We start from the raw sequence: 16,332 nt of genomic DNA, 5'->3' as shown, positions 1-16,332 counted from the left end.
ACTGGCCCTGGATTCAGGAAGACCTGAGTTCAAATCCGACCTCATACACCTAACACTTACTAGCTGTGTGACCCTGGGCAAGTCACTTAACCCTCAGTGCCACGCCAAAAATAAAATACAATAAAAGACCAGATTCTAAAAGGCCTGTGTGTCTACAACCTTTTTCTAATCTTTAATAGACCCTCTCTATGCAAAAGCTGAGACATCAATGAGTCAGGGATAAAGAAATCAGTATGTCACATAAAATCCAAAATTGTTTGGATAAGCAATAATATTAAAATTGGTAACATTCATCATGCAAATTTCTGCAAAGCAGAATATTTAAGAATGATAAAACTTTCCTAAAAATGAAAATAATTAATTCACATCTTCTTGACTACTTGTCAAAGAGGCTGTAAAAGCAATTCCTTCTTAGTGATGGGTTAGACCAGAACCCCTTCCACCTCAGAGTCTATGATAAAAATAGGTAAACACACTAGTTTTCAATCAAATAAGAAGTGACAGGTTCTGCTGACTTTGGGCTGAGAAAAAAATTACTTAAAACAAGGATGGCAGCAAGCAAGTTTGAAAACATCACTGCCAAAGGAAATAGCATGAAGCCAAAAAGCATACAAATGAGGAGTCAAGAAGGCAAGGCTTTAGCCTTGGCACAGCCCCTCAACTGGCTTGTGTGATCCTGAACAAGGAAATTCCTCTCTTGTGGCATCAGGTTCCTCACCTATAAAATAGGAGCTCAATGAGCTGATATTTCCTGGTCTAAGGTGCCATCTTAGACAATCTGTGCACTGTGACTTACTGACTGATGGGGTGTGCTACTTTCAACCTCGGGCAGTCATTCCCAGCTTCCTTTAAGAAAGCTTATTTGCTCTGCACTCAGTTCAGATATCACCACTACTTCTAGTTTTCCTTAAAGCTGTGTCTTTATGAAATGACTGAGGGTAAGGATGAGAGACAAAAGAAATAGCTCAGGGAGTATGGTGGTCTAGGAGGAGCGCAACAGAACATCATCTGAGCTAGGTGAATATAATCAAGATGAGCTACTGGAGTGATTTGGGAATAACAGGAGAACTAGGTAAAAGTAGAAAAACTGGGGGTCAGAGAAACTAAAGAATATTTAAAATGGTTAGGTGGAATAGATAGTGATTTAGATAATAGAGGGCAATGGGGAGATGCAGATGAAGCTAATGGTTCTCTAAAAGCTATATGTAAAATAAATTTAAAGAATTTCTCTAATAATATATAATTACATACATGTACCATAAAATATTTTTGTATACTGTTAAGAAGACTGCCCAAATAAAGTACTGAACTATAAGATACTCAAAATGCAAAAACTCTATAGCCAACATTTACTATGTACAACCAGTACACATATTAATTATAACCTATTTATATAAATCTGAAATTTTACCACAGTAAAGTACTCACCTAAATATATCAAGTATTGTATAATAGGTAAATCGGAATGGAAGCATAATCAAGTAATAACCCCATCCTAGTAATCCCTGAAATGAAAAAAAATTTAAAGAATATAAGCTGAATTTTTTTTAAAAATCAACTTTACAAGTACAAGATAGAAAAGGTATTGGTTAGACATTAGATTATTTGAAAAAAATTTAGGGTTTCAGTGGACTAAATATGAATCACCAAGATACATATCTTGTATTTGTACCGTATTTGTGAAAGATGTAGTAGAGGGTTGGCCTTGGAGTTAGGAAGATAGGTTCAAGTGCTTGACCCATCCCAGGCATGTGATCCTAGCTAGGCAAGTCGACTGACCTTTCAATGCCACAGCACCTCCCTCTCCCCCAGGGCAATGAGAATTAAGTGACTTGCCCAGGGTCACACAGCTAGTAATGCAGCAAACTCTTAAGACTAAATTGTGTAACACTTGCAGATCGCCACTGATAGAGAGTTTCCTTACCAAGAGTTCCCTACACCAATGAAATCATCCATCTGGGCTAAAACCCCTTATATTCATACATAAGTTTTAAGTTCCTTAAGGATTGGGGCTCTTTTGTTTCTGCTTTTGCACAAGCAGATCAGAAGTGAATGCAAGATCAGGATACGCTAAAAGCAGCAGTGTCCAGAGTGAAAGTATAACCTGCTGAGAACACATCTGGAAGAATGTGCTCAATTCTGGATGCCACATTTTAGAAAGGACTTTAATAGGCTGCTTTCAGACACACTGCCCTCTCCTTTGCTAAAGGGCTGCAAGGAAAGGCTAGATGACCACCTGTTTAATAAGCTGTAGAAAGGTTTGCTACTTAGGTATGAATTGGACTAGATCACCAGATGAAGAGTCTTCTAATTCTATGATTCTGAGGGACTGTCCCCTAACCTTCAGAACAAAAGTGTTGACTCAACACAATATGTATACTCCTTGTTCTTTTCCATTATTTCTAACTGATCCCTGTATTCTCCCTGCTCAATAAAAGTCCATTTCCATCTCCTGGAATGTGATTTCCTGTTCGTGCCTATCTGTTCCTTTATCTATATGCTCTAATTCAAAAGCTTTGGGACAGCTCTAATTGTAAGGTAAGTTTTTGTTACATTAACCAAGTATCTGCCTGTTTTCTGGGACCAAGCAGAATAAATCTAATTCCTCTCTCACATGGCCCTGAAATATTTCCTTTCTTTTATTTATGACCTATGTCATACATATAAAATTATTAAATGAGTAACAGACATCATTATAGTTAGCACACAGATAAAATGATAAAAGTAATGCTGACATGAAGATGTTATGATTTTCTTTTGTCTTCAACAGGTTAACAGCTCATGGCTAATGGGGTAATCTAGATCCATTTTTTTGTTTGTTATTGAAGGCCCACCATTTCAATGAAAATGATAGCCTTGTCCCTATATTGCTGTGCTACTACACAGAGGCTCTAGGAGTTCTGACTTCACCAATCCCAAATATCAAAAGTTACTATAAAAAAACCTCAGTTTTCACAATTTCACATTGCAAAATTGCAAAGCACTGACAGACACATCACACTAGGAAGAGGAAAACTGGAATTGTAAATTCCATATTCCCTACAAACTCTTAAACACCCTAATTTGAATCAAGGGCTTAAAGTCCTGTCATTGCTTTCCAATTTTCCCCCTACAACAACTGCAGACAGGCCAAAGACACAGAAGTCTTATGCTTATACTTTTAGCAAGCAGTAACTTCATCTTTTTTTTTTTTTTTTTGCAGGGCAATGGGGGTTAGGTGACTTGCCCAGGGTCACACAGCTAGGAAGTGTCAAGTGTCTGAGGCCAAATTTGAACTCAGGTACTCCTGAATCCAGGACTGGTGCTTTATCCACTGTGCCACCTAGCTGCCCCATGTAACTTCATCTTAAAGAGACATTGGGAGTGGGGGGGGAGAGGGGGGGGGAGAGAAACCTGAAGCAACAGGGCTCAGATAAGGAATTAAATCTTAACAGTAATTTATAAGATCATAGATTCAGAGATGGAAGGGACTTTTTAGGTTATTTAGATCAACTTCCTCATTTCAAAGTTGAAGAATATTTTAAAAGCATTTTCGTCACAACAAATCTCAGAGCTTTCTTATTTTTTGGTCCAGCCCTATGATTTCACTGTATGGGAGCTCTCAGTGTAGAAACTATCTCTACCAAGGAAGATCAGCATCTCTCAGGGGGCAGCTAGGTGGCGCAGTGGATAAAGCACTGGCCCTGGATTCAGGAGTTCAAATCAGGCCTCAGACACTTGACACTAGCTGTGTGACCCTGGGCGAGTCACTTAACCCCCTTGACCCACCAAAAAAAAAAAAAAAGATCAGCATCTCTCAATAACTCACAGTCTCAAAGAGTTGGAGCATTGGTAGTATAAGTATAGCAGAGATAGGACCTAAACCCAGTTTCTCCTAACTCCAAGACTGCCCCTCTATTTTGCAAGTATTATTATCTCCATTTTAGAGATAAAGAAACTAATGTTCAAAGAAGTAAATCACATATGCAGGAAGAATGAAAAGATGGGATTCAAACCTAGGTCTTCTGATTTCAAGTTCACAGCTCTCTTCCCATTATACTTCTGAAGATTTGTTAAACAAAAGAAACATTTTTATCATGGCTAAACTACAAGGCACATAAAAATAAGCCAGTTGTATATTCCTAAAGGATAAGAAAATATCTCAAAATAACAGACATATCAAAGTTGAAGAAAAATTTAAACTAGACAGCTACACTGTTTTCCTATCAATTCATGATGCAAACAAGAAAAAATATACTGAGGAAATCAACAAAAGTCCATTATTATACACTTTGGCTGTTTTTCCCCAAGGTTGTCACACAGCAAACAAATGCTGTTACATGAATGACCTTGTGAAATGGAGGAGAAAGAATATCCCCAGCTGCAAAATAACTTGCCCTTGGTTGTGGTCTTGAAACAACATAGCTGTAGATCCTGTGGTCAGCTGTATTAACCTGCAGGGGTCGGGACGGAGGTGGGTTGAAGACACTTGGTACACCTTCTTGCTCATTCAGTCTGTCCTGTACAGCTGCCTGAAGAGGAAAACACAAAGCAAAGGAAAAGTCTCAATAATTTAGTCAACCCAGAAGGGTGAAGCCATCATGGATTCAGGTTTCAAAATAGGATGCAAATTACAATAGCTAACAACGATACCTAAGTTTTTCTTTTATGAAACACAACTTGTTTCACATTCAAAGATAAAGTATACAACACAGAAGTTAAGTAGTTCAATTAAAACGCATTTTTTGGCCTTGTCTTTTGACTTTTTTAAAACAAAATTAAGTGGGATACACATTTATAAATAATTTACCCTTCAATACTTCAGTGAATCTCTAATACTATCAGTGTGAGTATTCCCTCTAAAGATATATATTACAACCTATCCACAACTTGTCTCTAGTTTAATCAACCATCCTCATATGACATGATTTCAAGTGCCACTCTGCTATGCCTGCTGACATCCTCCAGTTTATTTGTCAATGTTCTTCATAAAATGTAGTACCTAAAACTGAACCCAATATTCCAAATTTGTTTTAACCAGAATAGAAAAAAGGGGAGGATTATTACATCCCTTTCCTGGGACACTTTCTCTTAATGTATTTTACATTTTTTTTTAAACTTATAGCATAATTTTTTTTTAGGAACCATCAATATTGCACTACTGACTCTTGATGACTTTTCAATAAAGTAAAATGTTTAAATTTCTTACATGTAAAGCGCTATCAAACTAATTTTGTTCCAGGCTGTTGAGATATTGTTAAATCCTAATTGTCACACTCTTCCTAGTTCTTATCTCATTCAAAAATTGAATAAGCAGTACTACTTTAAGTTTTCACTTAAGACAATGACAAATCTTAGAGACAAGGCCAAGTACCCTTTCCCCTTCCATCTATTCAAATAGTATCTGTCTGAGACTGATATAGAGCCATGAAACCCTCCAATCAATATCTATCTTTCTAACACGAACTATTAATATTCTTCTAGTATGATTAGACATTCCTCTAGCTTCAAATCAAATTAAATGAAAGAGTGTGCAACCTGATGAAAAATGTTATCCATCTCCAGAGAAAAAAAATGATGAGTCTGAATGCAGATCATAGTATATTATTTTTAAAACTTTCTTCATTTTTCTTGGTTTGTGTTTTGGGTCTGTATTTTTTTCACAACATGACTAATATAGAAATATGTTTTGAACAACTGTGTATATATAACCTATATAAAATTATCTTTTTAATATGTAATTAGAATACTTAAAAAAAAGATCACACAATCCATCTCTCCATCCTTTTCTAAAGAATGCCACAAAAGACTTTGTCAAATGTATTGATAAAATACAGATATGACTGGTATGGAAGTATTTCCCTAACAGGCAATAATAACCCTCTGAGAAAAGGAAAAGAGATTTTTTTGGACATAACTTCTTGTTGGTAAAAATTAATGTTGAGGGGCAGCTAGGTGGCGCAGTGGATAGAGCACTGGCCCTGGAGTCAGGAAGACCTGAGTTCAAATCCAGCCTCAGACACTTGACACGTACTAGCTGTGTGACCCTGGGCAAGTCACTTAACCCCAATTGCCTCACCCCAAAAAAACAACAACAAAAAAAATTAATGTTGACATCTTCACAATCCATCTAATGTCTTCTAGAACTTTGTTGGGAACTGATGTCAAACCTATCTGATAATTTCTGGAATTAGGAAATCAAGACACTGCCCATCTCTGGTCTTCTAGCACCTTCCCCATTTTCCAGTCGTCAAAATATTACCAACAAAAATTTAGTAATCACATTGACAAATTCTTTCAATACAATAGGATGCAATTTGTCTGGACCAGGAGACATGAACTGATTTAAAGCAGTCAGGTGCTCTCTTCCTACCACCTTACCTAAATTTGGGCTTCAATTCCCCCTTAACCATGTTTGTTTCACCCTTTCCAGTGTGAAGATCATTCTCCTTGACAGAGAAAACAGAAGCAAAATAAGACTTGAGCCGCTCTGCTTTCACTTTGTTAACATTATACAGTCTGCCCCCTAGCAGTGGGACTTTACCTTCTTTGTAGTTCTTGTGCAAATAATCTATACACTTTTCCCCTTCCCAGTCCTACTGGCCTCAATATTTTTCTTTTTAATGCTAAAAATAAAAAATTCCTCTAAATGAGTCTTTCAATTTAGTTTTTTGATCGAGTTCATGTTTGCTTCTTTAAACCTTTTGAAGTCAGATTTCCTAAAGTCTAAGACACATGATGTTCAGTTTCCTGGCTCTAAAGTAAAAATTCTAAGATAACATGGTCACCTTATCCCAAGGTTCCCCATTGCTTCTACTTCATGGAATACTTTCCTTGTTGGTTAGAAATGAGCACAGAATTGCTGTTCCCTTTGTCAATTCCTCTGTCTTCTGAGATGAAAATGTTTGCTTGGTAAGTGAGTACATATTAGATACTATACTTTTAAAAGAACAGAACTTCAACAGCTAATCAGCCCCACTCCCCCGCCAGTCACTACTATATCAATGCCTTTGTGCCAGTTTTGTGATGTGTATCAAGTAAACAGTCTTGTGCCTTAGCTGTGGCTAAGCAGTCTATATAGTCCAGGCTCTACTACGGTATCATGTCATCTCTCTCTCTCTTTGGATGCTCCCCCAAATTACACGCCAGTATAAATGTGTGTAAATTCTGCTGCCACTACTATGAAAACTGTCTTTTGAACACTGGCATAGTCGTCATGAAGGTTTCATATCACCAGGTCCTGAAGAAATTATTATAAAGTTATATTTATCTCCTTGAGTTAAAATTTCATGTTCTTTTTATCTATTACTCATATTTTACGTACAGAGATTACGTGAGACTATATTTTTTTCTTCCCTCTTCTCAGATATTTTCTACTATGAATGGTTAGCTCCTTCACCATTACTCTTCCTTTTAGGTCAAATTACTTGCCCTCCACATAATTTATACACTCTTTAAAGCTTTATCTGGGCATGAATTTGTCTTTATATATATCCAGTTTCCTCTATTTCATATTCCTCTCTGAATTAATCAGTAAGTTTCTAGACAAAGAATTCTCTCAGTACTCATGAGACATTCTACCCCTAGCCAAATGTGTACTCTACTTTCTTGAGTTATTAGTTTATGCAATTTTTCACTTCCCACAGGTTCTTTTACCTTCCTAGGTTCCACACTTTAATTGGAAGAGCTGAAAACACTGTGTCTCCAAGTCCTTGATTAAAGTCAGTTTAGGTTTCTTCTGGTAATAGTATTTCCCCCATGCATCAGGGGATAGAAATCAACAGGTTCTATAAATCTTGGTAGGTTCTCTTGTTTTTAGGTATTTTATCTATTGATTTTTTTTTAAACTGAATCACTTCCTAATAATGTCCCTTCATCATAATAAAAAGAAACAGTAAGACAAAACCAACAGACATAACAGAAAAGATGGAATACATACATCTAAATCAGAAGATTTAGAACTAAAAAGTACCATAGAGATCATCTTATCCAGCTTTTTTTTTGGGGGGGGGGGCGTGAGGTAGAGCAATGAGGGTTAAGTGACTTGCCCAGGGTCACACAGCTAGTAAGTATCAAGTGTTTGAAGCTGGATTTGAACTCAGGTTCTCCTGAATCCAGTGCTGGTGCTTTATCCACTGCGCCACTTAGCTGCCCCCATCCAGTCTTTTTATTTTACAACTGAGGCCTAAGGAAATTAAGTCACTTGCCCAAGGTCATACAGGTGTAAGTAGCAAACATAAGGATAAAACTCAGCTTTTCTACTTCTAAATATTTTCCCTTTTTACTAAAGTGCTGTTTGTTGGCATTAACTCTTGAAATTAAATCTTCCACAATTTCAGTTCCCTCTGAACAAAGATTTTCCTACAAGGGCTTTCAAGGACTCTTAGTCTTCATAAAAGATTTAAGCCATCTAGCACATGTTTATCTACACCCACACTTTCACAGTGCTACTTCAACATAGCTAATACCAGACCTTCCTGATTATTCTGAACTTGGTTCACAATTAAACCCCTTCCATCTCTAGCCTCTTCAATTGCTCCCTCTTCACAGCTGTTTTCCCTTCTACCTTCACACACACCTTATCTTACATTTTTTTTTTTTTTAGTGAGGCAATTGGGGTTAAGTGACTTGCCTACGGTCACACAGCTAGTAAGTGTTAAGTGTCTGAGGCCGGATTTGAACTCAGGTACTCCTGACTCCAGGGCCGGTGCTCTATCCACTGAGCCATCTAGCTGCCCCCCTTATCTTACATTTTAAGCCTAGTTTTCACACTATGCATCCCATCCCACACTCTAGCCAAACTAGACTCCTGGACACTCCCTAAATGTCATTCTGCACTTTTCTACCTCTATGAACTGATCTTCCTAAAGTACTGGTCTGACCTTGTCACACACGCCGCCCCCCCCCCCCATTCCAATCAAATTGAATGGTTCTTTATGTTCCTGGCCCACCTTAGTCTATTTTTCTTAAAATCAAGTGGTTTTTATTCAAGCTTCATCCTTTCTGACTATAACTAGTCAAACCAAAGTTCCTTTCTGCAATTCTCCTGTCATTTGGTTTATATGACACCGGATATGTTATATATCCCCCCACCTCAGTAATTCCTCTCTCACGTCCACCTTATACTTCTTTTTAGGTTTCCTTAGAAGTTTTATCCTTATGCCAATGCCTTCTCTTCTCTTTACATACTAAGGGTTGGGAACGTAAAGGTCCATGGCCCAGATAAATCTGTCATCCACTGCAATACGTATTTATTAAGCACCCATGTGCAGGGTAATATACTAGGCACTGGGTAGATGATAGCAGAATAATGGGAAAACAATGACAAAACAATGACACACTGGCATGATTTATACCGGTAACTGTGGGATGGTGATATTGGAAGCAACACCCAGCCTGCAGGTAATAGCTCCAATAGCACCTTGGATGAGACAGTGAAAAGGACAGCAGCACCCTAGTTTACAGACTATAGCCACATTGGGGACAGGAGTGCAGGTCCCAGCTTATGTGGGAAGGCAGCCAAGAAGTGTGTGGGTCAAGCAGGCTAGAAGTACCCTGAGTGAGCCTCTAGCCAGCCAGGTGGACCAAGAGCAGAAAAAGTATTTTAGTCAGCTAACTAGGCACAGGGATTAACTCATGCAGGTTCTTTTTGCTCTTTGATAGGGCCCACTTCAGCTTTGTTACAAGGATGATGGAGTGGGTTGTTATATGCTATAAAGCTGACATCTATGTTACTGATGGTGAGACATTAAGTGTTATGGGCCAGAATATGGCAGAACTGGAGGAAGCTAGATGGAAGTAGATAAAGCACCAGCCCTGGATTCAGGGGACCCAAGTTCAAATCCGGCCTCAGACACTAGTTGTATGACCCTGGACAAGTCACTTAACCCTCACTAACCCTCAAAATTAAAAAAAGAATATGGTAGAACTGAGGAAGTGTGAGTTAACTCCCCACAATGACCATTAAAAATTTTCCAATTAACAAGAATTTATTTTCTCTTTCCATCTCCCCTCCTACTGAAAAACAAAAAAAAGCACAGTCAAGCAAAATAAATTCCTGTATTGTCCATGTCCAAAACTGTGTGTCTCATTTTACCTATTTAGTCCTTCACCTCTCTGTCAGGAGGTGGGGATCTCTGATATCATAGTTTGTAATTTTAAGCAAGGGAGTTGTGGGCAGTCTAGGTTAACTTTGCTGTCAGGTGGCTAGCTATGAAATTCATCTTTAGGCCTTTTGAGCAAGAGGAATTTTAAAGAAAATTTAGATCTTTGGTGAGGAGCTCCTGAGACCCCAGGGAACCTCCTTTTAACCTTCTTGAGAACCAGTTATCTGTTTTGATTTTTATGAATTGCTTTAACTCTCTAGGATATTGGAATATACATAGTAAAAGGCTGTTTGAACTTTCAGGGCTCTGAGTGATCCACTGCACTGCATGTAGAAATACAAGTGGGGCAGTGTATATACAAAGACAAAAAAAGTCCCTTTACACTTGGGGAGCTTACAATGTACTTCAGGGAAACGACATATAAAAAGAAATCTATTGAGGGGCAGGTGGGTGGCATAGTACATAAAGTACCGGCCCTGGATTCAGGAAGACTTGAGTTCAAAGCTGGCCTCACACACTTGACACTTACTAGCTGTGTGATCCTGGGCAAGTCATTAACCCTGATTGCCCTGCAAAAAAACCAAAAAAACCAAAACCCCAAAACAAAAAACCTATGCATGATAATTTGAGGAAGAGAGAGAGAACAACTCAAAAGAACAACAAAGGCTTTCTGGAAGGAGAGGCCTGGGGCATTAAGCCTTGAAGGGAGGAATTCTAAGAGGTAAAAGGGAGTAGGATGTGTTTTATAGGTATTGCACAGAGCCTGGGCAAAGACAGAGAAAAGATGTAATTTCATGTACAAAGAATGGCAATTGGGCAAATATGATTGGAATATAAGACTATGTGGTATGGAATAGAGGACAATGAACTTGGAGCAAGATTGTGAAGGACTTGAAAATGTCAAGCTGATCCATTTAAACTAACTGTAGACAATATAAAGTACTTGGGAGTCTACCTGCCAAGACAAACCCAGCAACTCTATGAACACAATTACAAAACACTTTCTACACAAATAAAATCAGATTTAAATAATTGGAAAACTATCAAGTGCTCATGGATAGGCCAAGCTAATATAATAAAAATGACAATTCTACCTAAATTTACTTATTCAGTGCTATACCACCGATCAGACTACCTAAAAATTATTTTATAGAGCTAAAAAAAAATAACAAAAAACCTATACGTACACAACTATTTATAATAGCTCTTTTAGTGGTGTCGAAAACTGGAAATTGGGGGGGGATGTCCATTAACTGGGGAATGTCTGAACAAGTTGTGGTATGATTGTGATGGAATACTATTGTGCTATAAAAAATGATGAGCAGGATGCTCTCAGAAAAGCAAAGACTTACATGAACTGACGCAGAATGAAATGAGCAAAATCAGAAGAATACTGTATACAGTAACAACAATACTATATGGTGCTCAACTGTGAATGACTTAGTTATCTTCAGCAATACAATGACTCAAGACAATTCTGAAGGACTTATGATGGAAAATGCTATCTATCCATTACCAGAGAAAGAACTAATGGTGTCTGAAAACAGAATGAAGCATATTTTTTCTTTACTTTTTTTCCACAATATGGCTAATATAGAAATATATTTTGCATAACTGCACATGTATAACCTATATCAAATTACTTGCTTTCTCAATGGGGGGGGGAAGAGGATTTAGAGCTCAAAAAATTTTTTTTAAATAAATGTTAAAAATTGTTTTTACAAGTAACTGGGAGGGGGCAGCTAGGTGGTGCAGTGGATAAATCACCTGCCCTGAATTCAGGAGGACCTGAGTTCAAATCCGACCTCAGACACTTGACACTAGCTGTGTGACCCTGGACAAGTCAATTAACCCTCACTGCCCCCCCCCAATCTAACTAGGTATTCAATTCAACACACATTTATTGAGCCTTTATTATATGCAAAACACTGTGGTAAGCATAAAATATAGATAAAACAGGTGTCCTCCCTTCACAGAGATTACAGTATTCCTAGGATCTCCAAGTCTACTTTCCAGCCATCAAGGCAATAAAAAACCAAGCCAGTACTGGAGGGAGTTCTTCTACCCAACTCTTTTCCCCATTCCTACCTCCCCCGGCCCCCCTCCACTATGGATGATGCACCTTCACATTCTCATCCCTGCTTGAGGATCTCCCACCAACTCACTCTTCCACCTTGATCCTCAAAACCCCACACTTTCCCCCTTCCCAAAAGGGGCAGATCAGGACCTTCTAGATCCAACCTTTGTCAGGCAGACATGTCTGCTCACAACGCTTGGATAAGCAGGTAATCAACAACTACAATACTTCCACACTAAGATGGAAAACTATTGGGCTTTTCCACATGCCCTATAGTCTCCAGACTTCTGGGCATTGATATTGATCCCCTTTTATGTCACCAGAGCCCTCTTAATGATCTTTTCCTAGCTTCATTCTCCTTGATTTTTCTGCAGCAAATAATGCTGTCAACCAACATATCCCCTTTCATCCCTCAGTTTCCATGGAACTGCACTCTCCTGATTTTCCTTCAACCTGTCTACTAGTCCTCGGGCTACTTTACTGGTTTATCTTCCCTCTCTTTTCATTCCTAAAGTACAGTTGTTCCCCAAGGTTTTGGACTCAACTCATTTGTTTTACACTGTCTCCCTTAGAAATCTCATCTCCTGGGCAGCTAGGTGGCGCAGTGGATAGAGCATCGGCCCTGGATTCAGGAGGACCTGAGTTCAAATCTGACCTCAGACCCTTGACACTCACTAGCTGTGTGACCCTGGGCAAGTCACAAAAAACAAGAAAAAGAAAAAGAAAGAAATCTTCAGTGATTCCCTAATGGCACTAAAATAAAATAAAGATTCCTTTGCTGGAAATTTAAGACCCTCCCTTGTACAATCTGGTACCAAACTACTTTTTCATTCTTATATTGGCCTATTCCCCTTTGATGTTCTCTTCAATTTAGCCAAACTGGACTATTAGGCATTCCCCAATTTTAATCTTATTCTCATTCATGGAATGTTATTTTTTCACAACTGTACCTGCTGAAATCCTTCTGTTTCTTCAATACTACACCGATGCTATCTTCTCAATAAAATCATCCTCAAATACCCCTAGCTAGAAACTCCTTCCCTCACATTTCTTATAGTTTTTTTCTGCTATACTTTTATATTATTATTATTATGTCGTATACATTTATGTATGTTTAATTCCCTGTATTATAAGTAACTGTAAACCCTCTGAGAGGAAAAGTGATTTTAAAATTAATAAACATTTTTATTTAAAGTTTTGAATCCCAAATTCTCTCCTTCCCTCCCAATCAGATATAGGTTGTATGAGTGCAATTATGTAAAACACATTAAAAGCACATTAGTCATTCTGCATAAGAAAACTTAAATAAAAGAAAACAATGAAAGTGAAAATAGCTTGCTTCAGTTTGTGTTCAGTCAATATCAGTTCTTTCTTTGAAGGTGGATAGTATGCTTTATCATTAGTCCTTAGGGATTGTCTTAGATCCTTGTACTGCTGAGAATAGTTAAGTCATTCACAGTTCTTCATCAAACAATATTGCTGTCTCTGTGCACAATGTTATCCTAGTTCTGCTCACTTCACTATATATCAATTCATCTAAGTCTTTCCAGGCCTTTCTGAAATCATCCTGCTATCCTGCTTTGTCATTTTTGTGGGGGGAAGGGGGGCAGCAATGAGGGTGAAGTGACTTGCCCAGGGTCACACAGCTAGTAAGCATCAAGTGTCTATGGTCACATTTGAACTCAGGTACTCCTGAATCCAGGGCCAGTGCTTTATTCGCTGCGCCACCTAGCTGCCTGTCTTTTCTTATAGTACAATAATATTCCATCACAATTATATACCCCAGCTTGTTTAGCCATTTCCCAATTGATTAGCATTCTTTTGATTTCCAATTCTTAGCCACCACAAAAAGAGCTGTTATAAATATTTTTGTATAAATAGGTCTTTTCCTCTTTTTGGGGATGTCTTTGGTATATAAACCTAGCAGTGGTATTGATCAAAAGCTATGCACAGGGGAAGCTAGATGATGCAGTGGATAAAGCACCGGCCCTGGATTCAGGAGGACCTGAGTTCAAATCCGACCTCAGACACTTGACACTTAACTTATTAGCTGCGTGACCCTGGGCAAAGTCACTTAATCCCAACTGCCTCACAAAACAAACAAACAAACAAACAAAAAAAACAACTTTTTGTTATATTTGCCACTCTGATAGGTGTGAAGTGATACCTCAGGGTTGTTTTAATTTGCATTTCTCTAATCAATAGTGATGTATATCACTTTGTCATATGACTATTGATAGCTTTGATTTCTTTGCCTGAAAACTACCTGTTCATATTCTTTGACCATTTATCAATTGAGGAATGACTTGTATTTTTATAAATTTGACTCAGTTCTCTATATATTTGAGAAATGAGGCCTTTATTAGAAATACTTGTTTCAAAAGCTTTCCCAGTTTTCTACTTTCCTTATAATCTTGGTTAAATTATTTTTATTTGTGCAAAACCTTTTAATTTTATATAATCAAAATTATCTATTTTACATTTTGTATTGTTCTCTGTATCTTCTTTGGTCCTAAATCCTCCCTCTATCCATAAATCTGACAGAAAAACTATTCCATGCTTTCTTAATTTGCTTGTTATCATCCTTTATGTGTAAATCATGTACTCATTTTGACCTTATTTTAGTATATAGTGTGAGATGTTGGTCTATACCTTGTTTCTGTCATACTGTTCTCCAGTTTTCCCAAAAGTTTTTGTTCCCAAAGCTTGGATCTTTGGGTTTATCATACATTAGATCACTACAGTCATTTACTATAGTGTAATTTGTACATCTTCTGATCCACCTCTCTATTTCTTAGCCAGTACCAGATTGTTTTGATAATTAATATTTTATAATACAGTCTGAGATCCGGTACTGCTAGACCACCTTCTTTTGCATTTTTCATTGATTCCCTTGATAAAAGTGATTAAATTTTAATTAATTTAATTATTGTTTTAATATATATCCATCACCAAGTAGAGTGCCTTGGAAAAATACTTTTAAAATGTTTGTTGAATTAAAGTTATGGAATAGATGTTACCAAGTGTGAGAAAGGAAACAAGGCATTGAGGAAGGCATTATAGAGAAATGTTAACTGTTTTTGATTCTTCATAAGACTAGAGAAGAAGAAACCTGCCCAAGAGTCTCCAGTCAGTGTACCTCTATGTTCCAGTTGTGTTGTTCCAGGGTATGACGACATTGATCCATTGACTCGATACCAGTCAAATCCTAAAGGACAAAGTAAAAAGTCAAGTTACTACATTGAAAAAAATATTGAGTAATTACCCACCTGGAGATGATTAGAAAGATATCAAAGTAATTCACATTTATATAGTGCTTTATAGTTTAAAAATCACAACCCTATGAGGTACACTGTACTAAAAAAGTTGATCAGGATAAAGCACCAGCCCTGGATTGAGGAGGACCTGAGTTCAAATCTGAACTCAGACACTTGACACTTACTAACTGTGTGACCCTGGGCAAGTCACTTAACCCTCATTGCCCTGCAAAAAAATAAAAATAAAGATATGATAAATTATAATAAAGCAAGTCACCACTTTCAATATTTCAAATATCTATGATTTCAATGTATGAGTATTCCTTGATCACTAGGGCAAATTTCAGTTTCCTTCAAACTTTAGTTTAATGGCCTTTATGAGTTCACAGGATCACAGATTTAGAGGTGAATGGGGTTCAGAGGTCATCTAGTCCAGCCCCTTGTTTTACAAATAAGGAAACTTGAGGCCCAAAGAAGTAAAATGATTTGCCCAACATAACACTGGTAAAATGGGGTTGTTAAAAAAAATCTATAAGATAATCAATCCTTTATATTTAGATTAGCTTTAAGTCAAGTGAGCAAAACCCATTGCTGGATCTATTCAATACTTTACAGGTCTTATTTAACAGATGGGAAAACAGAGGTCCACAAAAGGCAAGTGATGTAAGGAACCTCAAAGATCATTTACTCCCATTCCCTCAATTTTATATATGAAGAAACTGAGGTCCAGAGACACCAAGTGATACAGAGGAAAGGGTCCTAAACTTAAGAGTCAAGAGTACAGGTTCTGATAGTTTACTATCTGAATAATCCTTGACAAATTACTTAAACCCTTTTGAGCTTTAGTAGCTTCATCTACAAAACAAGGGTAATACTGTTAAATAAGTCCTATTGTTTAAAATCTATTTTAGTT

General features: G+C 37.5%; 1 protein-coding gene across 2 annotated transcripts in view; it reads right to left on the bottom strand.

The window, feature by feature from the left end:
- FAF2 (Fas associated factor family member 2) overlaps positions 1-16,332 on the bottom strand; it is a 76,174-nt gene that overhangs the window by 38,368 nt on the left and 21,474 nt on the right. Inside the window, exons 2-4 of one of the 2 annotated variants that reach the window (XM_043985937.1) lie at positions 15,302-15,370; positions 4,329-4,511; positions 1,429-1,505 (exon numbers count right to left, since the gene is read on the bottom strand). In XM_043985937.1, the coding sequence (XP_043841872.1) occupies positions 1,429-1,505; positions 4,329-4,511; positions 15,302-15,370 (329 nt within the window). The remainder of the gene's footprint in view (positions 1-1,428; positions 1,506-4,328; positions 4,512-15,301; positions 15,371-16,332) is intronic. The other variant, XM_043985938.1, reaches the window with a different exon arrangement.

This window comes from Dromiciops gliroides, chromosome 2, assembly GCF_019393635.1.
Source record: "Dromiciops gliroides isolate mDroGli1 chromosome 2, mDroGli1.pri, whole genome shotgun sequence".
Taxonomy (NCBI): domain Eukaryota; kingdom Metazoa; phylum Chordata; class Mammalia; order Microbiotheria; family Microbiotheriidae; genus Dromiciops; species Dromiciops gliroides.
This window is presented reverse-complemented; position numbering and strand designations above follow the sequence as displayed.